Below are 27,072 nucleotides of genomic sequence, written 5' to 3'. Positions count from 1 at the left end.
AATTAATGATACTTTCAGTCTAAAGGCTGAATGAGTACAGTACAAGCTTCTAAAAATTGTTTGTCTGAAGGGTACAGCACTTCTTTGTGCTGCTGATAGATGTAACACATTCCTGTACCTGGATGTGAGACAAGAGACACAAGCCAAGGAAAATCTATGTTACTGATATAATGCCACAGGTGGGCATGACACTTTAAAACACATAGGTAGAGCTACAGAGGAGATTCCTATGCTGAGGAGTTTACAACCTAAGACAGATGCAGCTCCTATTCACTCCAGTCCCAGCATAGCCAGACACTACAGAAATGTTAAAATATCAGGTATTACTGAAAGAGGCCTCTGGTAACACTGTAGCGAAAAGTTTGTAGGGGTATTTTTTATTGCATTTTACTGATGGATCAAGTGGGGGGGGTTAAATCTACATTTTCTGCTTGCTTTATATTTTAGAACTATCAAGTCTTACTTCTCTTGTCTTTGCTGGAGGACTCTTCAGCTCTAAATTGAAGAGGCTGGATAGAGAATTTCTCATGCATGTGGACATGTCCCTCAAGATTTAACAGAAATGACAACACATTTTAAACAGGTTGAATAAAGAAATCAATTCTCTTCCCCTTAAATTATTCAAGTTTCAGTTCCTTGTGAGGTCATGGTCCCTATTCATCCCTAGAATCTTCTATGACACACTGGATAGACAAGCTCTGAATTTCTAATATAAAAAACAAGCAGGGAAAATAGTTAAGATGACTAAACACTTGAAGGCCTTCTTTATGCAGAGGAGCAATATAGTGCACAGGTTACCGTAAAGGAGTGATTTGAAAGAAGGAGGCTGTTCCAAGCAAAGGGACCAATATAAGTAGGCACAGGGGCACAAAGAGGAGAAGGACAAAGAGTGAGTGAAGAAGAGACTGGGCAGACCACAAGACGAAATGTAAGAGGGAAAGGCACTGAGAAGCAGGTAGGGTCACAGCACTGTACAGCACTGAATAGAAGAATTAGAAGACCAGACTTGATGCAGAAGTGGGAGTAAGCCTGTGAGAAGACTAAAAAATGGGAAATGACAGAGTGGTGGGCAAGGAAGATTACTTTCAGTGCAACACTGAGAAAAACAAACCAACCTGGAGAGGGACAAGGAGAGAAGCAGAGATGCTAGGAGAGGAGGTTACAGCCATCACAGAAAGGTCACAAAGTCCCATGTCAGGGTTTTAGCAGTGAGAACAAAGGATAAATGTCCCCTTAGAAGCTGCTGGTATAGGATTTGGCAAGAACTTCGCTGTAGGTATAGGGGCAAAGGAAAAGGGAATCAGAGGTGGCTCAGGCTACAACCCTAGATGAGATAGGGTGTGCAGTAATTGACAAAAAATGGGCAGGAGGCTTTCGGAAGAAAACATTAGAAGGTCAGCTGTGGCCATGTTGAGTCTGATAAAATAGTGCATGAGCTATCCATGAGAGTCATCTGAGGGATCTGCAAAAATTCATAAGACCAGAAGGGAGAGGATGAGTATGGAGAAGGATATTTTGGAATCATCAATGTAGAGGTGTTAGCTAAACCATGAAAGTTAGACAGAAAAGTCACCTAGGGAACAACGAGAGAGATAGAGAAGAGGGGACCAAAGAGAGCCCAGAGGACTGTCAGAGAAGGGAGGAATAAAGAGTGTCACAAAAGACAGTAAAGGTGTAGTCAGTGAGGTACTGTAGGAGGACAACCACCCAGGAGTGTTCAGGCAGAGTTCATGTGTCAACTACTGTGGATACTACAGTAACTCCTCACTTAACGTTGTAGTTATGTTCCTGAAATATGTGACTTTAAGTGAAACGATGTTAAGCGAATCCAATTTCCCCATAAGAATTAATGTAAATGAGAGGGTTAGGTTCCAGGGAATTTTTTTCATCAGACAAAAGACTATATTTTATATATATATATAAAGTTTTAAACAAACAATTTAATACTGGTACACCGTGATGATTGTGAAGCTTGGTTGAGGTGGAGGAATCAGAGGGTGGAATATTTCTCTTACTGCTAAATGATGAACTAGCAATTGGCTGAGCCCTTAAGGGTTAACTCTCTCACTCTGCACGGCCACAGGAATGGAGGGAGATATGTGCATTTCCCTTAAGAACACTGCCTTGTTAATTAGATCAGCTTGCTGAGACTGCAGCCCTGGTGTGTGTGTCCCCACTGGTCTATGGAAGATGGGGTAAGCAGGGTGCAGAAGCAGGGGGGAGGAGGACACCCTGACATTAGCCCCCCTCTTTCTTCTCCCCCCCCCCCCCCGGCACAGCAAGCAGGAGTCTCGGGGAGCAGCTCCAAGGCAGAGGACAGGAGCAGCACATGGCAGTGGGGGGAGGGACACAGCTGAACTGCAGGCAGCTGCTGCACTTGGACTAGATGAGCTCCTGAGGTCCATTCCAACCCTGATATTCTGACAGACAGTTGGCAGCCTGTGGGTAACTGGGGTTAGAGTTGGGAAGTTCCTGGCACCCACCCATGGATGACATCTCTCTCTGACTCTAAAGAGTCTGAAATACCTCATCTGACTATTCCTATCCATCTGCTGCTAGTGCTGCTGATCCAGTCACAAGCCCACCTGGCTGTGCCCACTGTACAGAAATGGGTAAGCAACCGCTGACTTTAGCTAGATGAATGGCACTGCAGGCTCAGCACAGCCAGCCATCAGTGCTCTAGAGACAGGTTATGTCTACACTGCAAATAAACCCCTCGGGCTGGCCTGTGCCAGCTGACTCAGGTTTGGGCTAACATGCTATTTAATTGCAGTGTAGACTGTCAGGTTCAGGCTGGAGCCTGACCACTGGGACTTCTGCCCCAACACAGGGTCCCAGAGCTCAGGTTCCAGCCTGAGCCTGAACACCTACACTGCAATTAAACAGCATGGCTACAGGTGTTTAACTGTGGTGTAGACATACCCACTGAAAAGCCACTAGCCCTATTGGCTCATGTGGCTTTAGTAAACGGGGACCTCCAGTGGTCAGCATGTGAATAACAAATAGCACAGCATGTAGAGAATTTTTAATATATTATTTTCATTTGTAACTTCATTATTTTTCCATTGGTGAAATGGTATGGAGTATGTCTACAGAACAAAAAAAAAACCCGGTAGCTGCAAGTCTCAGAGCCCAGCTCTGCAGATTTGGGCTCATGCCATGGTACTAAAAATAGCCATGTGACATTCCGGCTCGGGCTCTGAAACGCAGGGAGAGAGGTGGGTTTCAGAACATGAACCAGAATGCTTACACACAGTTATTTTTAGTGCCATAGTATGAGCCCTGAAAGCCCAAGTCTGCACACCTGGCCTCTGAGGGTATGTCTACACAGCAACTGCACACCCACAGTTGGCCCGTGCTAGCTGACTCAGGTTAGGGCTGCAGGGCTATTCCATTGCTCTGTAGACTTCTGGGCTCAGGCTAGAACCAGGTTCTAGGGCCCTGTGGAGAGGGAGGGCCCCAGAGCTCAGGCTCCAGCCCAAGCCAGGAAGCCTACACAGCAATGAAACACCCCTCTAGCCCGAGCGCTGCTACCCCAAGCCAGCAGGTATGGACCAGCTGCAGGGTTTTCTTTGCTGTGTAGACGTACCTTGAGAGTCGCTGCTGCTTGGATTTTTTTTCTTGTGGTGTAGACATACCCTTAATGTCCACTGAAAGAGTATCTTGGTTTCTTTGGACAGGATTTTCATACCCTCCACCAGCTGAGAAACAGAAGGGGTTAGATAAGCTTTACCTCATACTCCCCTGAAGCTGGCCCCAGTCCTGTGCTGCATGGGAAGAAGTTTTTAGTGGCTCTGGGTACAATACAGAATGATAAGGTGGAGGCAGCTGCTTAGGTTATAGGAACAGGGCTGAAGCAGTCATGAATATTAAAAAAAGCTGCACTTCTGACTCTTCTGCTTTAGTCCCAGCTAGGAAATACTACAATAGTGGGGGCAGGCTGGCACTGGAGCACAGCATCTGTTCCCACCTCAAGCTGGGTCACATCAGGGCAGAGATCTACACAGAGCACATGGTGGGGATGAAGATCTGGTAAAGACCCAGCTTCAATTCCCTGCTCTGCCACAGATTTCTGCCTCATAGAATCTATAGCCTTGAGTTAGCTGCCCTGCCCCTCAAAGGAAGTTAGACAGCTGTGTGTCCACTCAGGATTCACAGCTAGGCACACTCTCCTGGAATCAGTCACCTAAGCCAGGTCAGCCCTTCCTGCAAAAACCAAACCAAAAAAACAGAAGTGCTGGTTGTTCCTGTCCCCACCCTTTTATGCCAACTAGTCCAGGAGTTAGAGCACTGACCTGGGATGTCAGAGACCCGGGTTTCAATGTGCAGCTGCAGGATCCATACAGCAACACCCTGGCTTGCTGCCCACTAGGTCTCTGTGAGACAAACCCTAATATAAACAGACATCAATTGCTGCTGGAGAGTGTGAAACTGACCTCACGTGTATGAGCCACTCATTTGCAGCAGGAAAAGCCAGATCCCGAGAGAGAAGGGAAATTTCTGCAGTTGCTCACAGTGACTATCGGGGACAGATATACCCCATCACTGTAACATTGCTCAGCCTGGCCCCTCCCACCACTTACACCCCTTATAAGATGGTTACGTGGCCCTATATCGGGGTTCCCAAACTTAGTTCGTGGCTTGTTCAGCGTAAGCCCCTTGCAGGCCACGAGACGCTTTACCTAAGCGTCTGGAGGTATGGCCACTCGCAGCTCCCAGTGGCCGCAGTGAACCATCGGCGAATCGCGGCCACTAGGAGCTGTGAGCAGCCGTACCTGCAGACACTCAGGTAAACAAAGCATCTGTGAAACTCTCATGTTCACAGCCTGCCAGGGGCTTACCCTGAACAAGCCACAAACCAAGTTTGGGAACCCCTGCCCTAGATGGAATATGTGGCTTGGAAATGACTTCTCAACTCTTATTCCATATTGGCCAGGTCAACATTCATTCCCCTCCAATGACTTCAGAGGCCTGTATCAAATGAGCTGGTGTGCTCAGTCCAATTTCTAGTGGGACAGGTGTCCCCACGGCATTTGATTCCAGTTGGTGGTCTCAGCAGGGACGCCAGGGCTTAAAGGGAAATAGATACTGAACTGCCTTCTCTTACCTGTCAGGAGAGCCCCTCCAGCCATGGGATGTCACGCAGGCAGAGGGTGGCATGGGAGAAGCTTGCGCTGCACTCTCTATGTTGTTCCTGGTCTGGATGAAGAACCATGACACCATATCACATTTAAGGCAATAATCCCCTAAGCACCTGCCCTTCTCTTTTACAACCATATGAAGTGCATTCTGGCCTCTCTCTTCAGGTCTTGACCCCAGTTGTGAAGACGCAGCCATTTGCACTCCAAATGGTAATTGCCAATCCCCTTTATGAGCCAGTGGCAGAATGTGTCCTTACTGTGGAAGGCAGCAGCCTGCTCAAAGAACAGCTCAGCACTGAGTAAGTAATCGGGTATTTTCTTCTGCTTGGCTGCTCAGAGAGATGGGTAATAGGAGCTCTGGAGTCTATTCCCCAACCACGTGTGCGTAGCTCTTATCATTGGGAATTCAGACCCCAGGGAGGGGAGGAAATAGAGCTGCTGAGTTATCAGTGCCGAGAGGGTCAAATCTGGTGGGAACACTGGCTTCCAGGAGAACTGGGGAAACAGCAGAATAGGAGGCAAGAATAGCAGCCAGTGAGGGGAGTGGAGGGCAGGGCTGGGAAGAGCAGGTATTTTACATGAAGTCACCATTATTTCCCATATTTAGCATGGGAGCCCTCAGACCCCAAGAAAGGACCAGCATCACTTTCCAAATCATCCCCTTCAAGAGCGGCCAAAGGCAGCTCCAAGTAAACTTCAAGAGCAACAAGTTCAGGGATCTCAAAGGGTACAAGACTCTCATGGTGGCACCCAGCAGTGGCTTTTAACAATTCCATGATCACAGTTGTGCAGCCTGAAATGAAATTCACAAAGACGACGCGCAAACTCCCCCCACAGTGTATTGCAACAGCAGGAAGTAACTGAATCAGGAAAATGACCTTTCACCACTGTAGCTACTGGAGCACAAGGAAAGTGCCAAGTTTGAGTCCATGTCTATGCGAGGCTCCTGCTGGGTGGTACATTGATGCAGCAGCTGCTAAGCTCCTGTGGGTGCCTGGCCCTGTACCCCAGTGGCTGTTTGAGGGCAGATGAGCTGGGACAGCAGAACTGGCTGCTACAGTCCATTCTTTTGAATTAATAATAAAATACTGCATTCCTACCCTTCTCAATTGCCAGCTTGGTTATAACACGGACTCCCTATCAGAGCCTGCTTCCTCCAGGTCCTGGCTACTGGTGCTGAGCAGCAGGAGCTCCTGCATGGCAAGCCTGGCACTGCACAGTCTTGTGGGTAACTAAATCTTGATGTAACATTTGAGTGCTCTTGAAGCTTGGGTCTGTTCTTATTCACACTCCATGGTTATGGAGAACCTGGAGCAAATGGGAGGTTCAAGGACAGAAAGGAGTACACTGAACAGCCCTGGATCCAGGATCACCTTCCTGCCCCAGGAATTGACTTACTCTTTGTGGCACTAGTAATTTACAGGAGAAGTGTTGTCAGGTTGAACCAGCCACTGACTTTCCCAACCGCACTCTCCTACAATGCTAAGAGCTGTAAAGCTCTGCTGTGGGGTCCTCATGTGGAAAGTGCCAGTCTTCTTATTAAAACTTAAACCATCATTTGATGGCAACATCACAGCACCAAAAGTCCCTTGAGTCTCACTTGTTGCCTTCCCCCACTCCAGCCTTTAAATGTGCTGGGGTCACCAAGAAAATGTGGAGATGTAATTAATCAAGTTGTGGGGACTTAGCTCAGGTCCTTCAAGAACAGCCTCCTCACCCTGTTCACTTCCCCTTTCCCCTAAATTAAATCAACTACTCTCATGTTCTCTCTCTCTGCACTCTCCCTACCCCTCATTCTCATCTCCTCGCTACCCTCACTGAGTCTCTGCCTCCCACTCCCACTCCTCTTACTCATTCTCTCTCTGTACACTCCCTCTCTCCAGATGTGGATGGGCTCCCAAAGATGAAGCTCTCCTTATCCCAGGCTTGCAGGGCAGGGGTGGAACACAGCTGGAATAAGGTGACCATTTATTAACAAAAGCCAGGATACCTTCCCTCCACATTCTCCCGCACTCTGACTCTGATCTATACAGGCTGCTTAGGGTTTGTATGCCCCCCACCACCACAATGTTCTAGCTCCTCTCCCCATCTCTGTTCTCTTCCCTGGGCTTTGTGGGGTTTATTTCTGTCCTCTCCACTCCTCACTTTTGCTGTCTCCCTGCAGTCTAACATGGACCTAGAAAGAGTCCTCTCCCCAACACCTGTTCCTCTCCATTACCCTAGCCCCTGCAGTCCTCCTCATCCTTCCACTTCTCTTATCCTCTTGTTGGAGCGAAGAGTGGCCCAAACCGCCCTGAGCACTGGGCCTGAAGCAGCAGCTCTCAACCTTTCCAGACTACTGTGCTCCTATCAAGAGTCTGATTTGCCCTGCATACCCCAACTTTCACCTCACTTAAAACCTACTTGCTTACAAAATCAGACAAAGTACAAGTGTCACAGCACACCATTACTGAACAATGGCTTACGTTCTCATTTTTACCACATAATCATGAAATAAATCAAGTGTACTTACATTTCAGTGTATAGTACATAGAACCGTATAAACAAGTCATTGTCTGATATTTTAGTTTGTACTGACGTCCCTAGTGCTTGTCATGTAGGCTGTTGTAAAAACAGGCAAATAGCTAGATGACGTGATGTGCCCCTAGAAGACAGCTGCATACCCCCAGGAGTATGCACAGACCTCCTGGCCTAGGGGATCCATAGAGCCAAATCCAGGAGCACAGAAGCTGTTCATGGTCACCAAAGACTATCAGGATTTTAGATGCTCCCAGAAGAATGACTGAGACGCTCCCTCCCGTCCACCCCTCAACAAAAAAAGGGCAAGGAGAAAAGAACACCAGCCTGATAAATATCTCCCAACTCCAATCAACTGATTGCGACGGCTCCTCCCTCTCACCCACCCCCTTTCTCTGTGCAACCCTGGTGCTCTCCTGGCCAAAGAGAACCAACTAGTACCAACCTCAAGAGATAAGAAATCATGAGTCAGATCCAAAAACCACAAGATTTTTTTCAAAAGCTATTAGGTTTTTTTGGTCTGTCTTATTTTTTTAACACCCCCCCTCCCCCACGTACCTGGACACACACGTACATGCATGCACATTCCTGCATGTTGCTCACTCCCCCAGATGTGTTGAGTATGGGGATTTTGGACACCCGATGCAGGAGCTCTCACCTCACAGCTGCCTGTCCCCTGACCAGCAACTAATCCTGCCCCGCCAATCAGTTCTACCTCGCAACCCCCGCAGTCCTCATCAGCCCGCAGCCTCACTTATTGCTTCTCTTGGGGATCTTCACCCCTTCCCCGCCCTCTTGGTGGGGGTAAGCAGTAGGGTGACCAGACAGCAAGCGTGAAAAATCAGGATGGGGATGGAGGGTAATAGGAGCCTATATAAGAAAACAGGGCCGCCCGGGGGGAGGGGGGGGGCAAGTGGGGCAATTTGCCCCGGGCTCCGCAGGGGCCCCCACGAGAGTTTTTTGGGGCCCCTGGAGCAGGGTCCTTCACTCGCTCCAGGGGCCCCAGAAAACTCTCGCGGGGCCTGGGCCCCTAGAGCTTCTTCCACTCTGGGTCTTTGGCGGCAATTCAGTGGCGGGGGGTCCTTCCGCTCCAGGACCCGCTGCCAAAGTGCCCCAAAGACCTGCAGCAGGGGATCCTTCCACCCCGGGACCCGCCACCAAAGTGCTGGGTCTTCGGTGCCAATTTGATGGTGGCCGCCGCCAAAGACCCCAGGCCCCCTGAATCCTCTGGGCAGCCCTGTAAGAAAAAGACCCAAAAAATCAGGACTGTCCCTATAAAATTGGGACATCTGGTCACCCTAGTAAGCAGGGTCCCTCACTTCCAGACTGCGGGGTGGAAGGGGGACAGCTCCAGGGGCTCTTCACCCCCTCTGCCCCTGGAGGGGTACTGCAAGGAGGATGGGAACAGAGCTGTCCTGAGCTGCAGGGCTCTTTTTGCTCCCCCTCCTGTGAGAATGGCTTCAGATTGCTGTGAGCAGGAGAGGGCAGGAGGGCCCTCCTGTATCCAATGCCAGAGTTCCCTGCTGCTGGGACAGGATGTCCACCTCTCTGTGGAAGTGTCGAACAGGACCATTGGTAAGAAGGCTGTGCATCTGCTGCTGAGGTCCCTGTCTCTGCAGTACAGTGGCATGGCCATTACCCAGCTCTGGAAGGAGAAGCTTCATCTCCTTCTCAAAGATAACCAAGTTAAGGACTGTACCACATGCAACCACAATGCAGTCTGACCCAACAGGCACAGACACTCCAGCTCCAGGGACACAAAACCACTTCCAGACCCTATCCTTCACTTGGAGAGAAGTGTTTAGTTCCCAAATGTGTGAAGAGTTAACCAAATAACCAAGTGTCACCAACTTGATTTACTGTTAGTGGTGGGTCCACATGGGGACCCTATTCATATTACTGGGGTGCAAATTCAAAGCCTAGCTGGGACCATGTAGCTATTAAAAAGATGGGGCCTGGGTAGTCTTGAGCACTACAATCCCAGCAGAATCACCCAGGCTGAGACTAGACTGAACTCATCATCATTTGTTCTAGCCTGGGTGCCTGATGCACAGTCCAAGAGGGCACTGGAGAAAGTCATCTGCTGAGGCGGACAGCATGCTGAAGGATGGAGCCTCCCCCAGGACGTACTTTGGAGAGGAGGAGATCAGCATTTGCAAAGCCCAGCTCACTATTGAGGTAAAAGGATTGGTCAGTCACTTTGTTACTGCAGCAGCGAGAACACAATGACTCCCAAGGCCACAAGCAGAAGCAGTTTTGTTGGTCTGAATCCTGTGGCACCTTATAGACTAAAAGACGTTTTAGTCTTGCATCCGACGAAGTGGGTATTCACCCACGAAAGCTCATGCTCCAAAACGTCTGTTAGTCTATAAGGTGCCACAGGATTCTTTGCTGCTTTTACAGATCCAGACTAACACAGCTACCCCTCTGATACTTGTCGGTCTGAGTGGCTCAGAGGTGATCTTTTCCACCATGGAACTAAACTAAGGGTTGGTCTACACTACGGGGGGAAATCGATCTAAGATATGCAACTTCAGCTACATGAATAATGTAGCTGAAGTCGAAGTATCTTAGATCGAATTACCTACCGTCCTCACGGCACGGGATCGATGTCCGCGGCTCCCCATGTCGACTCCGCTACCGCCGTTCGGGTTGGTGGAGTTCCGGAGTTGACAGGAGCGCGTTCGGGGATCGATATATCGCGTCTAGATGAGACGCAATATATCGATCCCCGAGAAATTGATTGCTACCTGCCGATACGGCGGGTAGTGAAGACCTAGCCTCAGGGACCTTTGGATGTGCGTTGGGAGAGAGCCAGCTAGGCCGCATTGCCACGTACAAGCCCTCCAGAAAGCCTGTTCTAACCTCCTCCACCCCTAGAAGTCTACACTTGAGAGTTGCAGCGCTGATGGAGGCTTTCCAGTGCTGCAATTAGTAACTGTCCACACCTGCAGGGCACATCCAGCACTGCAACTCCCTGGCTGCAGCGCTAGCTGTACACCTGTGTCTGCTTGGGGTATAAGCATTGCAGCACTGGTGCTGCAGCACTGGTCAAGTGTGGCCACACACCAGCGCTGTTATTGGCCTCCAGGGTATAAGGATGTATCCCAGAATGCTTTTAACTAAATTACTCCCTTTGTTTTGTTATGCAACCTCTCTTTGTTTTGTTGTGAACTCGGGGCTCCAGGAGCTGCTTATCTAAAAAAAACAAACACAGCTCCTGTTTGCTGTGATCAATCTGTAAGTGTGAACAATCAAATGAGATAACCCCTGTGAATCAGGCAGGCAGGGGGATGAGTGTTTGCTTTTTGCTTGACGAGAGAAACAGCAGCGAGAAAGGGAGTCAGTTGGAGCAGCTCCTTATCTGGTCTGCAGGCTGTTTGCAGTTAAGAGTAAGGGGTCGGGGAAATTTTCTGATTTTGCAAGGCAGGGAGCTGATACACAGTGTCGGCTCCAAAAATCCACACTCTCTCTCTCTCCCCCCACCACGCACCCTGTCACACTGCCCCCCACCCCCCTCTTTTGAAAAGCACGTTGCCACTTGAACGCTGGGATAGCTGCCCATAATGCATCACTCACAACAGTGCTGCAAATGCGGCCACACACCAGCGCTTTCCCTACACAGCTGTACGACCAGCGCTGTAACTCCCAGCGCTGCAACTCTCAAGTATAGCCATACCCTCACTTATTCTTTAACTCCAGATCATTTACTTCTCTTCGCCACTCCCAAAGAGTGCAGTGCATTACCAGCCAACCATAGCACAGATTGGCTTCCTAGCCCCCTGGCTGAGCCCCTGGTGGAGTGTGTAATGGCAGTCACAGACAGGGCTCATTTATAGAGACAGGAGGAATGGCTAAGGGCAAACTGACTCTCCCTGAGCAGAGCAACTTATTCTGCAATAGGCACAACCCAGAGCTAGAGACCAATGCACTGAAGACAGGCTGCATTTCTTATTGCTTTATAGCCCCCAAGAGTAAACAGGCTACAAGGCTGGCATTACTGGCAAAGCGAGGCAGGGAAGACCAGGCAGAAACCACTATAGCTGAAAGTCTATCACCTGTTTGTTTTTTTTAACTAAGAATTGATGTCTTGGAGTCCACTAATATCACAGGTAAGAGACAAGCTAAGGAAGAAAAATTGCAACAAATGTTTAATACAGAAAGACAAACTCAGTACATGGCATTTGGAAAAAGCTTCAACCCCACTGACAGAGCAGTGGAAGAGGAACCACATAAAGGTAACACTAAAGCATCACTGGGGGCATGGAGATGAAACAGATATACGTCGCCAAAAGATGGAGGAGATGTTTACTGCATTAAGCTGTGCATGTTCTCCCTGAGGAATTGGAAGGAGCTGTTTTTCAGTATGGGACAGGGAGCAAGTTCCAGTTGCTTGGACAACTGAGTTAAACTGTTTGTTCAGCCAAGGCTTGTAAGTAATGCTTACAGGGGCATTTCAAGCCATCTCTCAGAGGCAGCTGTGTGGGTGTTAGCAATGCCCAGCAGTATAGCAAATCCCCCCTGCTTCTCTGCTGGAGTAAGAGATAAGCCCACTTCCTTGGTTTGCAGAAAGCTCCCATCCCTAGGAGTGCAAGAGGCTCTCTCCCCCTCATGACTGGATATTAATTTGTCTCACACAGTGCTACATTTCTTGGGGTATAGTGTAACTACATACCCACCTCTAAAAGACACAGTGGTCTTAGCTCTGCTGGTGGCAGTGCCCTTGGCCCAGCTGCCAGATTTTCCAGCTCTTCAGGGGCCCCTGTAACCAGTTTCATCCCGAGTTCAACCCAAGGAGAGGGATTTGGTCTTGGAAGAGGTCTTCACACAGCCACAGGCAGTTCAGAAAACCATAGGGCCCTCCTAAAGCATGAGGTGGAATCATCTTCCTCTTGCCCTTTTTCCAAAAGGTTTTTACTAAATGTCTATCGCTGGCTTTGCAGATAATCCCCAAACATGAATGGGGGATCCCAAGGAGTGGGGGACAGGTTACAGGTACATCCTTGAGAGTTTTCACTCCCTTTGCCTTAACTTCCCCTCCCCTCAGTCCTTCCCCAATGCTCTGGTATCAGAACTCTGTCCCTTTCTTCTTACTCCATATTGGTGCCTGTCAAATGCATCTCCAGACCCCGAGAACTATGAGCAAAGCAAATAACTGCACTGCCTAGATTGTCTCCTCCTCCTGCATAGCAAATTGGGCTCTGTACAGCCTGGCAGCATGCTGCGCTTACCCATCCCCTTTCACCCCACCCAGACATGGCCCGGAAGACTCACCGTGCATCTTGACTGTAGCCAGAATCTGAAGGGCTACAGAGGCATCAATACTGTGGCTGCTAGATCCCAGCATACAGCAGGTGCTACTACCCTGAGCCCCAGCCCCAAGGTGGGTTCGCTCCAGGGAGGGGAGTTTATGCTGGATGGTGAAGCTATACAGGAGTCAGCAACATTCACTCTAATTCAAGGCACATTTAAGCCATGTTAAAGGTTGTCTTATTACATTTGCGGCCTAATACCCATCTAGCCCAACATCCCCTGAGTCCAGGCAAAACCATCCCAGCTAGGCACGGATTTCTCACTGTACCTTTATACTATGCATATCAAGGAGAAAAAAAGAGCATCAGCCTGGGATTTTAAGGGGAAGATTCTGCATCTCCCTAGAACTGCACTCTAGTGCCCACAGGGCTAGGGAGTTGTTAAACTAGCGGATAACAAATTCCTCTATTCCTTTCCCATGATTCAGAGGGAAGTGAGGGCATCACTCCATACATTCTCAGGCTGGCAGGAGAAAATGTACCCTTCACGGGTCCAGTCCAGCCTCATGAAGGTAGAAAAACCCTTCCCCCTCCACAGAACAAAGCCACCATGTGAACCTAGTGACATTTTATTGCCCTTTCTGCCCTGTAGGGCAGCCCTAGAGCCAAGTCCAAGGGGGCAAGACACATTCACAACATCAAGATGCAACTTCTCATTGTCCCAGGAAACAAATCAAGGGTGGCAGTGTTGGCAATTGCCAGAGAAGACCAGCAAGTCACACTTTGCATTTGCAAAGTTCTTCCAGGTTGAAAAAGCTCTTCCCTCAAACACCAACCCCATTGCTCTCCCTATATTCAGGGAATTACCAGATGCACCAGAAAGGCAGCTGTTAGAGACCCTGGCCGCAGAAGCATTAAAGTTCACTCTGCGTGAAGTCCTTAATTTTGTCCATGTTGTGATCTACTGCAACAGTGAGAAACTGAACCCAGCCTTCCTCTGATGGGGGACACACATGGCTTGCCCTGCAGAAAAGGGAGAGGCATTAGAATGACTTTGAGGTACTAAGTATCAGAGGGGTAGCCGTGTTAGTCTGGTTCTGTAAAAGCAGCAAAGATTCCTGTGGCACCTTATAGACTAACAGACGTTTTGCAGCATGAGCTTTCGTGGGTGAATGCCCACTTCTTCGGATGCAAGTAGTGGAAATTTCCAGGGGCAGGTATATATAAGCAAGCAAAAAGCAAGCTAGAGATAACGAGGTTAGATCAATCAGGGAGGATGAGGCCCTGTTCTAGCAGTTAAGGTGTGAAAACCAAGGGAGGAGAAACTGGTTCTGTAATTGGCAAGCCATTCACAGTCTTTGTTTAATCCTGAGCTTTGTTTAATCCTGTTCAAATTTGCAGATGAACTGGAGCTCAGCAGCTTCTCTTTGAAGTCTGGTTCTAAAGTTTTTTTGCTGCAGGATGGCCACCTTAAGATCTGCTATTGTGTGGCCAGGGAGGTTGAAGTGTTCTCCTACAGGTTTTTGTATATTGCCATTCCTAATATCTGATTTGTGTCCATTTATCCTTTTCCTTAGAGACTGTCCAGTTTGGCCGATGTACATAGCAGAGGGGCATTGCTGGCATATGATGGCATATATTACATTGGTGGACGTGCAGGTGAATGAACCGGTGATGGTGTGGCTGATCTGGTTAGGTCCTGTGATGGTGTTGCTGGTGTAGATATGTGGGCAGAGTTGGCATCAAGGTTTGTTGCATGGATTGGTTCCTGAGCTAGAGTTACTATGGTGCGGTGTGCAGTTGCTGGTGAGAATATGCTTCAGGTTGGCAGGTTGTCTGTGGGCGAGGACTGGCCTGCCACCCAAGGCCTGTGAAAGAGAAGGATCATTGTCCAGGATGGGTTGTAGATTCCTGATGATGCGTTCGAGGGGTTTTAGCTGGGGACTGTATGTGATGGCCAGTGGAGTCCTGTTGGTTTCTTTCTTGGGTTTGTCTTGCAGTAGGAGGCTTCTGGGTACACATCTGGCTCTGCTGATCTGTTTCCTTATTTCCTTGTCTGGGTACTGTAGTCTTGAGAATGCTTGGTGGCGATTTTTCTAGGTGTTGGTCTCTGTCTGCGGGGTTAGAGCAGATACGGTTGTACCTCAGTGCTTGGCTGTAGACAATGGATCTTGTGGTGTGTCCGGGATGAAAGCTGGAGGCATGAAGGTAGGCATAGCGGTCGGTAGGTTTTCGGTATAGGGTGGTGTTAATGTGACCATCACTTAGATCTACATGGGAGGTCCACTTCCTAGACACCACGGTGCAAATAAGTGATGGTCACATTAACACCACCCTATACCGAAAATATCCTTCACTTTCACAGGCCTTGGGTGGCAGGCCAGTCCTCGCCCACAGACAACCTGCCAACCTGAAGCATATTCTCACCAGCAACTGCACACCGCACCATAGTAACTCTAGCTCAGGAACCAATCCATGCAACAAACCTTGATGCCAACTCTGCCCACATATCTACACCAGCAACACCATCACAGGACCTAACCAGATCAGCCACACCATCACCGGTTCATTCACCTGCACGTCCACCAATGTAATATATGCCATCATATGCCAGCAATGCCCCTCTGCTATGTACATCGGCCAAACTGGACAGTCTCTAAGGAAAAGGATAAATGGACACAAATCAGATATTAGGAATGGCAATATACAAAAACCTGTAGGAGAACACTTCAACCTCCCTGGCCACACAATAGCAGATCTTAAGGTGGCCATCCTGCAGCAAAAAAACTTTAGAACCAGACTTCAAAGAGAAACTGCTGAGCTCCAGTTCATCTGCAAATTTGACACCATCAGCTCAGGATTAAACAAAGACTGTGAATGGCTTGCCAATTACAGAACCAGTTTCTCCTCCCTTGGTTTTCACACCTCAACTGCTAGAACAGGGCCTCATCCTCCCTGATTGATCTAACCTCGTTATCTCTAGATTGCTTCTTGCTTGCTTATATATACCTGCCCCTGGAAATTTCCACTACTTGCATCCGACGAAGTGGGCATTCACCCACGAAAGCTCATGCTGCAAAACGTCTGTTAGTCTATAAGGTGCCACAGGGTTCTTTGCTGCTTTTTGAGGTACTGTATATCTAGGCACCTCCAGACTAAAGAGTGCCAGGTGCCACAGGACTATGTCACGAAGAGCTAGACTACCACAGGGTTATAAAGGAAAAGTCTCTGCAGCCTCAGAGTGCCCTTGTCAGGGAGGGAGCTATCTGTACCTTCTGCCTACCCCCAGCAGGGAGCAGTCTTTTGACAACACCCTACATACACACCCACCCTTTGCCTCACCAATCTGGCAAGTTTAGCTTGGATATTAGGAAAAACTTCCTAACTATCAGGGTGGTTAAGCACTAGAATAAATTGCCTAGGGAGGTTGTGGAATCTCCATCATTGGAGATTTTTAAGAGCGGGTTAGACAAACACCGCCAGGGATGTCTAGACAATACTTATGAGTGCAGGGACTGGACTAGATGACCTCTTGAGGTCCCTTCCAGTTCTATGATTCTTTGCTGCATGCTGGTCTCTGTGCGTATGGCGGTGGGAGAGAGTAGGGGGAAACAATCTGTCATCTCTACCCTCATCATGCCCACTCCTCACTAATTTCCAGCAATCTATGCATCCGCCTGCCCATCCAGTGCCCTGCATCCCCACCCCCTACAGGGAGGGGTCTCTGCCACACTTTGTATCCACAATTCAAGAAGGATGTTGATAAATTGGACATGGTTCAGAGAAAAGCCAAGAGAACGATTAAAGGATTAAAAAACATGCCTCGTACTGACTGAGCTCCTTGAGTCTCTTTAGCTTACCAAAAAGGCAAAAGGGTGACTTGATCTGTCTGTAAGTACCTACATGGGAAGCAAATATTTAATAATGGGCTCTTCAGTCTAGTAAACGTATAACATGAACCGTTGGATGTTGAAGCTAGACAAATTCAGACTGGAAATATGGTATAAATTGTTAACAGTGGGGATAATTAACCATTGGAACAATTAATCCGGGGTTGGGGTGGATTCTCCATCACTGTCGATTTTTGTTTTCAGGATCTGGTCTAGTTCAAAAGGAATTATTGAGGGGCAGATCTCTGGCCAGTGTTACACAGGACGTCAGACTAGATTATCACAATGGACCCTTCTGGTCTTTGACTCTATGAAGCCCCCATATCATCTCTCCCCACAGCCATCGCTCCCTTTGGTGCAATCAGGGTAATTCCCAAAGGTACACATTTGCTCTCCATACACCTTCTGAGGAGCCCAGGCTGAGTCACCTCCGGCACAGCTTCTCTAACAACATCCAGAAAGAGGGCAACTAGAACCCCATCTCGCCCCCTCCCACTCCAGAAACTCTGAGCTCAGGAAGGCCCACATGCCATACTCACTTTGTAATTTCTAGGACTTTCTTTAATACAGAGGCCAGTTTGGCAGCCTAAAAGGAAGCAAGAGGGAAAACAATTGAGCCAATGTGGCAAGCATGGTCACAGCACTGCTGTGGGGAGTCGAGGACACATGCAGGAATCCTCTATCATAGGAGACATCCTAGCATAGCCAGGGGTAGGAAGAGACACCTCTATACCCAGCATGGGAGGTGACCACCTAAAGCTGTTGTGGGGAGCTACCCCCAACCTAGTGCTGCCATGGAGGAGGAGCTACTCCCCACAACAGAGGTAGCTTTGGGTCTCTGCTCCCTCAGGCAGTGGCATCCAAGCACCTCTATGGGTCACACAGCTATGACAGGATGGCAGTATCAGCACAGATCATGTACTCTCTCCTTCCTGGTGGGCTCAAGACTTTGTGAGAGAAGGAAGAGAACAGCACGGACAAGCTTACTTAGGAAGCCAAGTGGGTGTGACCCAACAGAAAACAGGCAGTCTTCATACCCAACAACTTGCCACTGGGCCAGGGGACGATTACCAACTGCCCTTAGAGACACTAGCTCCCACTTTTATTTCCCCTGTTCCCTGCAGGAGCCAGGCTGATGCCCTTTGCTCATGAGCTGGAGAGTGGTAGGTACTTACATTGAGTCGCACAGCCAGCTGGTTCATGGGTGGATACATGCTCAGTGCCAGTTCATCAACACTAAGGCAGAAGACAGAGATTTCAGTATGAGAGGGGGGCCTAGCAGTCAGCCCAGCCAGTGGATGGGCAAAGGCTATGCCTGCCACCAAACACATTAACTGTGGGAGCGAGTCAGGCTCTACACAGCTCAGCAGGAAACCAACATCAGCTGTAACTAGCAAATATGGTCTCATTTCTGTCCCAATCCTCAGTGACCACCCATCCCCCATCACAACTATCCCTGGCCCAGTCAGAGCAACTCTCCTACAGACTATTCCAGGGCCCTACTCTCACAAGGGCCCCATTTCCCTCACGAGTGCAGAAGGAAACCCTTGCATAATGCAGTTCCCTGACCTAGCTGGCCTACAAGGACTGCCCTAGCACAGATAGCATTGAGAGGGGAAAGAGACTGACTCACCTCGGGCTGATCTCATTGGTGATGTCTGCAAGATCATCTAGCTGAGCCACCTGTTCTGGGGTGTCTGCTTTGCCATGAACCTTCACTGCACCCAAGAGCTTCTTCAGGCAGGCTTTGGAGGCCTTCATCAGCCCCATGCAGGGGCCAAGTAGCTTTCGGTCAGCCTCAGACCAGTAGGTGTCCCTATTGCCCCGAGAGCCCAGCTCCTCATCCTCCATGATGTCACTGTAGGGGTCCTGATCTTCCCCCTGAGCCTGAGGACACATATATAGGAAAGCAAGAGCCCACCACCTGTCCTCATAGTGCCCCTGAGGGAAGGGGTGAGTACTACATAGAGTCTGCTTAAGTAGTTTGCAGGGTTTCCCTGCAATGTCTTCAGAACTGAAGTCAGACACCTGAGACCTTTTCTCCTTCGGGAATTGGCTTAAAAAAAAAAATCAACTCCTCAGACACACCTGGCCACTGATCAGCAACAGCCTAGCAGGCAGTCCCTGCTCCAACCCTACACCAGCAAACTATGCCAAGCAAAGACAAAACAAGGCACTGGCTTCACAGAAGCCACATATTAAGTAGCGGAATTAGGCTGAGGTTTGGACACTCAACAAGATCCATGCATTGCATGATTCTGGTTTGTGTCAAAAATCAAGATATAGGAGCCATGACCACCTGGATAAATGTCATGGATTTACAGGATATGTGCTACACCCCAGCTTTTAAACAGTCCCTTGTAGGTATTCCTTCAGCATGGCAGACCCTCAGGGGGTCCTTCCTGTCCACAGGGGTAGGCCACACAGCTTCAACACTCCTGAGACTGAGCCTCTGGGCTCCAACATTCCAGTTTCGCAATGTGAGCTCTGCCCAGGAAGTTCACTGCAACAGACTCCTGTCCAAAGACTTGTTACCCTCTTCAGAGATCCATGCACTACACTTGCCGTGACACCAGGCAGCATTTATAAAAACAGGGTACGGCTTTTAGTCAATTCAAACACAGCATCAGGAAGTCCTTAGATTACATAGAGAGGCAAACGTGAAGACATAGTCCACACCGGACAAAGCCCTTTCTAGGAACCATCTTGGTTTCCTTTTTCTCTCTCTCTTTGCGCCCCTCTCAAGCCAGCTCTTATCCTAGTCTCCTGTCACTCATCTTCTGCCTGCAAACCATGCTGAGTTTACATGTTCCGCTGGTGGAGTTTCCCATGGATAGGTGTCAATTCTTCAGCCCTGGGGGTTCCCATTGTCCTTCCAGACCCTCCATTGATATGGGTCTGTTTCAGCCAGTCTCTAAGGACCCAGTCATACTACACCAGACAGTTAGGTGATACACACATCTGCTTTGCTTCAGGAGTATTTTAACCCTTTGTCACACTGGGTAACAATCAATAATCAAGTAAGTCATTGCCATGCATATCAGTCATAAAAAATATTTCAGAATTCCCAGTTCATCACAGTAGAAAACCACGGCTCAGTTTCACTACAGCATCACTGCAGGAAACGCCCCCAACAGTGGGCTCTGTCCCCAGCAAAAATAAAGGGACTTCCTCACCTGCTCCATTTCCTCCACCGCATCCCTGACCACACCCAGATAGGCGGACATGGCTGACAGGACTGCTGCCTGGTTATCTACACACAAAAGTCAAAGAGAGAAGGATGAAAGGGGAATGTATGGATCTTACCAGCTCCCCAGCATCCACCACACTCCTCTGGGTCACTGGATCAGTCACCTCCACAGAACTGCAGGGTCACCATGCAGGTGACCCCACCTGGCTCCCGAGCTTGTGATGGGCTCTAGGAATGGCATCATTTCTGCTGCAGGAGCTAGGCTCCAAGATAGCAGCTGCAGTGTTCCCCTTTAGTAGGTTCAGGGACTGTTGATTTCTGAAGCCCACTCCTTGGATCCATGTCACTCACCTTGTGGCAGATGGGAAATCTGCTCACATGCCTCCCATATGCTACCAGTTGATATAAGCTGCTCCTGAGACAAACTGAAAAAGAAGAGAGTCCCTCAGGGTGCTGGAACCTATAAACATTGGCAAGGGGATACCCTGTACTTAGCAAGAGGCAGGAAATATGGAGCTCCAAGAATCAGGCCAAGAATCTGTGCTGAGGACAACCTACTCCAAATTGCATGAGTTGCCCAGCAACACAAATATTCCCCTCACCTCCTTCACATGAGTCTTACCTCTCCCAGGCCCCCATCCCTGTCACACACAGAGCTACATTTAATCCTCTGTGCAGGGGGGCACGCTCGCAATTGGTTACTGTTTTGGGATGAGAGGGTATGCATGGGGTTTGCATTTTCTTTCCCCATTTACTTAACCTAGCAGTATTTAATGGGGGCACTGCTAGATCAGAATTACCTCTGCAGTGGAGTACTGAGAATCACGTCTGTGAGCTGGATCATTCCTTCCACTACCTCGGCAGTGGCATCTCGCACCATCTTCCGCAGAGTGGTACCTAGATGAGATTGAGCAAGGAATGATGCAGCCTGACGCTATCACAGTGAAAGCCAGCCCGTCCCCCCCTCCAAACACAGACAAGGTCAAACAGGCAGCTGCTCCTACTCTCTCACACACATACACATACACACAGATGTGCCTTCTGTATAAAGGCCCCGCAGGACAAGCACCTCTGCCTCCTGAATGAGTCTTCTGCTCCCCATCCTCACTTTCCTATAGCACTTTTGGACAAGGATCCCAACACACTTAAACATGAATTAAGATGCACTGCTCCCTATATCAGCCCCATTTATAGATAGAGAACCTGAGGCACAGCAAAAGGGGATTGATTTACTCAAGGCCATACTGCATGTCTGTAACAGAGCTGAGGATGGGAGTCCCTTTGCCTGCCACAACTTGCTCCCATGCGAATGTCAACTTTCCTTTCTGAGGGGAAGGAGAAGTGGCACAAACCTGCACTCACTGCCTCACCTTGGTCCTTGGGAAGCCAGTAATACACTGCGGCAGCTGCCAGGACAGCATTCTGGACACCATCACTCAGTTTCTGACAGTCCTGAAAACAGTGGATAAAAAGGATCAGGAATGAAAGGAGTGACAGTGCAATCCCATTAAAATCCACCAGCTCCATCTGAAGGCAGTTCACTTTCTTACACACTGTTGTTCTCAGCTGGAGACTCTGCCAATTGGAGGAGAGGCAAGAAGCCAGCTGGGGGTAATGGGGGAAGAAGGTGAAGGACCAGAGTCCAACACACTTAAAATTATTTTGAAACCTAACAATAGAGTAAGGCCCAGTCTGATGCTCAGCTGTCTAATGCCACATCATACTCTAGGCATCAGATAGCCTTCTCCCCACCCCAAGGCATTCGCATACTGGTAAATTGGTACAGTTGAGTTGGGGGTGGGGGAGGAGAGCTCATACTATTGTCTTGAACTATGTGGCTCTTTTCCCATAAATACCTGGGTTGAAACCTTCCACAGCCAATGAGCTGCTCCCTCAGCTCTGACAATTCTCTATACAACATGACTGAGAAGTCGTGCCATTCTAAAGAAGAGTGAAAGGGTGCAACTACATCCCACAAACGTCAATGAGAAGAACCATTTGTTTTATTTTTTAACCCAAACTAACTTTGTCCTAGTTCAAGGGAGCAAGACACAGGAAGGGACTGCAATGTGGGAGAAACCTTGAGATTCTCCTTGACGTGGGGCATGCACCCACCTCTGCAGAAGGCAGTGGAGGCCTTGAGAATGCCAGACTCAACTTCGTAGCTTCCTGGGATGTCGCTTTGAACGTCTGACCTAAGGAACAATTCAATGGAGTCAGGCCATTAGGCACTGTCTCAGGCAAAGGGGGAGATACCAGGTCAGTCATACAACCCCTTTTCCTCCATCTGCCCCATCTGTTAGATAAAGCCTACATCAGTTCCCAGTTAGGAAACTCAGCTTAAGGAGAGACGGCGGCAATTCAGAGGAACACAAACTGTTGAACTGATCAGACGAAGCTCCATCTAGCCCAGTCTCCTGTCTCCAGTGGGACCAGCTACTTGACAAGAAGGGGTAAGAAACTCTATAATGTTTGTAAGGATACTTACGAAATTAAAGAATTAAAGAAAATAATATATTTGCTAGTAAGTAAGAAAATGACTTAGCAAATAAATGAAGAGTGTGAAATTAATAAGTTATGAGACTAGAATGCAGAATGGGAAAAATATATTGTTCAAAAAGTAACAATAAAAAACTACAGTAATGTGACAAAAAAATGTCTTAAAAGAAACAATAGCAAACCTTCTCACTGTTCTGTTAGTAAGCAAGGAGGGGAAGTAAACAAGGAAGGAATGCAGCAGTGATAAACTGCTTCAGCCTGGGTGTTTGTTAAAACTAGCAAGTTAGCTGAAGGGTATAAGGAGTGCCATGAATCTGAAGGTTCTTTATCAGATCTGATCAAATCATGCTGAGGAAAACCAGGGAGAGTGGAATATTCTCTGATCTGGTCCATCTTTGAGTATAATTGATCCTAAGATTATGGATGTGTGTTGCTGTATTGGATGTCACAAACTACTTATTATTTAGGCATTTTAACTATATTTAAAGAAATTGTAGAAGCAGCAAAGAATCCTGTGGCACCTTATAGACTAACAGATGTTTTGCAGCATGAGCTTTCGTGGGTGAATACCCACTTCTTCGGATGCAAGACTGCTTGCATCCGAAGAAGTGGGTATTCACCCACGAAAGCTCATGCTGCAAAACATCTGTTAGTCTATAAGGTGCCACAGGATTCTTTGCTGCTTCTACAGAACCAGACTAACACGGCTACCCCTCTGATAAAGAAATTGTGTATATACCATTTGGCCTTTGGACTTAATAAAATAATGTCTGGTTAGTTAATGTCTGGTGGTGCTCTGTATTATCAATGTTTATAAATCATAGTTCAAAACAATGTTGAATCTTCATTTAAATCCTACTAGGTGCTTTTCCTGAGTGAATTCCCCAGGCAGAGTTATGCATTATACAAAAAAAGTCTCTCTCTTCAGTTTTAAATGTGTTGCCTTTCATTACTGAGCATCCCTTATTCAGAAAGTGTGGGTAGAAGCCCCTAATTCACCTTCTCGAACCCCATTCGTTGTTTGGAATACGTTTATCAGGTCCCCTCTTATTTATTTCCAAAACTAAACAGTCCTATTACTTTAATTCATTTCATATAGCAATCGCTCCAAGCCATTCTTGCCACCTATCTTTGAATCCCCTCTATTGCTTTGCTGTTATACCTCTTTAGAAATGGGGTGACTAGCACTGACACAGTACTGCTCAGGAAGCACCATATGTTCAGTCTCATTTTCTGTGTCAACCCGTGTGGATCCTAACTTTTTGTTTATCTTTTTTGACCACTGATACAGACTGTACAGAGCTTTTTACTGAGCTGTCCAAAACGAGGCCCACATCTTTTTCCTGACTAGCCACAGTTCACTTGAAACCTGATTTATTATTCCTTACAACGTGCATAACATTGTCCTTGTCAAAAAGAACAGGAGTACTTGTGGCACCTGAGAGACTAACAAATTTATTTCAGCACGAGCTTTCATGAGCTACAGCTCACGTCGTCGGATGCACATAATGGAACACACAGACAGGACACACACCTTCTATAGGTCATCTTAATTATCTTCAAAAGGCTTTTTTTCCTCCTGCTGATGATAGCTCATCTCAATTGATTAGACTCTTCCTGTTGGTATACATACTTCCACCTTTTAATGTTCTCTGTATGTATAATATCTCCTGTCTGTGTGTTCTATTCTATGCATCCGAAGAAGTGAGCTGTAGCTCACGAAAGCTCATGTTGAAATAAATTTGTTAGTCTCTCAGGTGCCACAAGTACTCCTGTTCTTTTTGTGGATACAGACAGCCACTACTCTGAAAACTGTCCTTGTCAACACTGACTTTTTCTTGTTATCGTACTACCAATCACCCAGTGTTACCCATTCACTTAGCTTTGTTAGATCTTGCTGAAGTCATTCAGAGTCTTTTCTGATTTTGCCTAATCTACAAAATTTGCCACCAAACTGCTCATTCCCTTTTTCAGATCATTTTAAAAAAAATTATATCTCAACTACCATTCCTAGTACTGAACCTTGGGGCACCCGTTGCTACTCTTCCCGGTCTCTTAGCCATTGTTCAGTCCATGACAGTACTTTCCCTCTCAATCCATGATTATGTTGTTCATTTAAAAGCTTCATGAGGGATTTTGGCAAAGGATTTTCAAAGATATAACTTGTCTATTGGTTCTTTTACCCATTACTGAGGTAATGAACATTTACCTAGCGTGTCCCAGAAGCGCTGCTGCTCGAAGGTCTCGCTGCTCTCCCGCGACTCCCCTTCTGCAAAGACACCAGCGCAGCATCTCAAAAAGGGGCCGGGGGCCGCCGCCGCCCACCCCCATGCCTCCCGGACCACGGCGCCCCGCCCCGTGTCCCCCGGAGCCGCCAAGCCCGGCCCAGAGGCTCCCCACCCGCGACCCCTGAACACCGCCGCGCGGCCGCACCTCGGATCCGGGACAGCGCCGCCCGCAGCGCTTCGCGGAGGTGCCGCAGCGGCTCCAACGCCCGCGCGGGCCCCACAGCCCCCGGCTCCCGCTCCATCCGCTCCGTCACAGTCCCGGCTGCGGCTGCGCTCGCTCGAGCGATCTGCGCATGCTCACGAGCCACGCAGGAAGACACCGCCCTCGCTCGCCGGCTGCTCCAAAGGGCGCGCGGCGCAGTATTACAGCAACAAGTTAAAAGGGCTGCACGGGGACGGAACCCGAGGGCCCCAAAGTTGGCAAAAATCGGCCGAGAACTGAAGTGAGCGGCGGTCCCTGACCTCATGACGTCCAGCCTCGAACGGACCCCAATCAGTGTTGCACCAGAACGACTTCCGGCCTCGCACGGACCCCAATCAGTGTTGCACCCGAACTTCCTGCTTCGCATGGACCCCAATCAGTGTTGCACCAGAGCGCCTTCCGGCCTCGCACGGACCCCAATCAGTGTTGCACCAGAACGCCTTCCGGCCTCGCACGGACCCCAATCAGTGTTGCCCAGAACGCCTTCCGGCCTCGCACGGACCCCAATCAGAAATGCACCAGAAGGACTTCCGGCCTCACCCGGAACACCTACGAGAAGCGTCGAGATCGTTTCCGCGCTTGCCAAAGCCGCTTAAAACAAGCGAACTTGGCTTGTAATTTCGGAAAGTTGCTTGTTGCTTCTGGTTTTGGGCTTCCTGCTTTAAGCGGCGTGTTGATTGTTGCTTGTTTTGGCTTCCAACGGAGCGGCTGCTCTTAATGGTTTCCCACCAGAGAGCATGATTGGCTGCCGGTTGAACAATCCCTCTGACTCAAGAAAGGATCTGGAGACTGACAGTCCGCAGGGCCAATGGGAAGAGGCCAACGCTCCAGGCCAGCCCTATTGACAGGGCCTACAGGCCAATGAGGGAAGTCAGCCACCTTGTTTCTGAACAACCCGTAGTGAAGTGTGAGGTCACGGGGGTCGCCCTTCTGGGTCAATCGTGAGCCCGGGAGGGAACGGACACCTTACAGCAGGCCTGCACAACAACATCCGCAGAGCCTCACTGTGCGGCCCGCGAGGGGATTCTAAATCCCCCGCACACAGCGCTCTGTGGGCAGCCCAGAGTCCTTTGAATCCCAGCCGCGGCCAGGAAGCAAAGAGCTCTGGGAGTCACGGCTCTGGGCTGCCCGCACCAGCGGGGAGCGAAGAGTCCTTTAAATCCCAGCCATGGCCGGGAGCTGGGAGTCAGAGGGCTCTGGGCTGTCCGCAGCCGTGGGGAGCCCAGAGCCCTTTAAATCCCAGCCGCGGCCGGGAATCAAAAGGCTCTGGGCTGCCTGCAGCCGCAGGGAGCCCAGAGCCCTGTAAATCTCAGCTGCGGCTGGGAGTCAGAGGGCTCTGGGCTGCCCACAGAGATTCTCAGCTGCGGCTGGGATTTAAAGGGCTCCCCGCCGCTGTGAGCAGCCCAGAGCTGTTTGAATCCAGGCATGCAGCCGCTGTTTGCCCCCTCCCCAGACCTCTGCCCCAACTGCTCCCCAGGACCCCCACCCCCTATCTAAATGCCACTGCTCCTTGTCCCCCGATTGCTCCCTCCCAAGACCCCTGCTCCAACTACCCCTTGGGACCCCAGCCCCTATCTAAGCCTCCCTTCTCTTTGTCCCCAACTGCCCCCTCCTGAGACCCCCCAACTTTCCCCCAGGACCCCCCCCCCCCACTTGTCCCCTGATAAACCCCTGGGACTCCCATGCCTATCCTACTGCTGCCTATCCCCTGACTGCCCCCCTGAACCTCTGTCCCATCCAACCACCCCTGCCCCCTGTTCCTTGACTGCCCCCTGGAACTCCCTACCCCTTCTCCAACCCCCAGCCCCCTTAACGTGCCCCTCAGTCCAGCGTGTCTGGCTCCATGCAGCTCCCGACACATTGCTGCCCTGCTCCCCCGTGGGGCCCCAGCACCCACCCACCCCCCAGCACCTGCCTGCCAGATTTGAACACCTCAAAATTCAGGAGCGCTCAAGCTCAGTTTGGGCAGCTGTTACTTCATTTCTCCCAAATCAAATATACTGATCCAATGTAACTTGCTGTAGAAAAAGCAGGTGTGATGAAGTGGGACTGTTCTTACTGGGGTCTGTGAATGCTGTGTTGGTGCCTCAGTG

General features: G+C 49.2%; 1 protein-coding gene across 3 annotated transcripts; it reads right to left on the bottom strand.

Moving 5' to 3' along the window:
- On the bottom strand, positions 1-25,228 carry CCNDBP1 (cyclin D1 binding protein 1). 3 transcript variants are annotated; one of them, XR_005587593.1, is made up of 12 exons: positions 24,923-25,227; positions 24,699-24,758; positions 22,106-22,185; positions 21,361-21,442; positions 20,791-20,887; positions 20,342-20,415; positions 19,977-20,053; positions 18,434-18,687; positions 17,976-18,036; positions 17,340-17,386; positions 5,108-5,199; positions 1-118 (listed from the first exon to the last, which is right to left on the bottom strand). XR_005587593.1 is itself a non-coding variant. In XM_039497289.1 (12 exons), exons 1-12 carry the CDS (start codon positions 25,017-25,019, stop codon positions 13,825-13,827), a joined length of 1,077 nt encoding a protein of 358 aa, XP_039353223.1. In that variant the 5' UTR covers positions 25,020-25,228; the 3' UTR covers positions 13,524-13,824. The 3 variants fall into 3 exon arrangements, 2 of the variants coding, with proteins under 2 accessions (XP_039353223.1, XP_039353224.1); XM_039497289.1 differs by lacking the exons at positions 1-118; positions 5,108-5,199 and adding exons at positions 13,524-13,933; positions 16,771-16,809 and having other exon boundaries at positions 24,923-25,228; XM_039497290.1 differs by lacking the exons at positions 1-118; positions 5,108-5,199 and adding an exon at positions 13,524-13,933 and having other exon boundaries at positions 24,923-25,019.
- Positions 25,229-27,072: the final 1,844 nt, after the last annotated feature.

Source organism: Mauremys reevesii, linkage group 13 (assembly GCF_016161935.1).
Source record: "Mauremys reevesii isolate NIE-2019 linkage group 13, ASM1616193v1, whole genome shotgun sequence".
Classification (NCBI taxonomy): domain Eukaryota; kingdom Metazoa; phylum Chordata; order Testudines; family Geoemydidae; genus Mauremys; species Mauremys reevesii.
The sequence above is the reverse complement of the archived record's forward strand: the minus strand, read 5'-3'. Positions and strand labels throughout refer to the sequence as shown.

Excerpts from the sequence above, each read along its gene's own strand:
- CCNDBP1 (XM_039497289.1), bottom strand. The coding sequence starts at position 25,019 with ATGGAGCGGGAGCCGGGGGCTGTGGGGCCCGCGCGGGCGTTGGAGCCG. Across the intron at positions 20,888-21,360 it reads CTGGCTTCCCAAGGACCAAG|GTACCACTCTGCGGAAGATG; the intron begins GTGAGGCAGTGA and ends AATCTCATCTAG. Across the intron at positions 17,387-17,975 it reads AGCTGGCTGTGCGACTCAAT|GCTGCCAAACTGGCCTCTGT; the intron begins GTAAGTACCTAC and ends GCTTCCTTTTAG.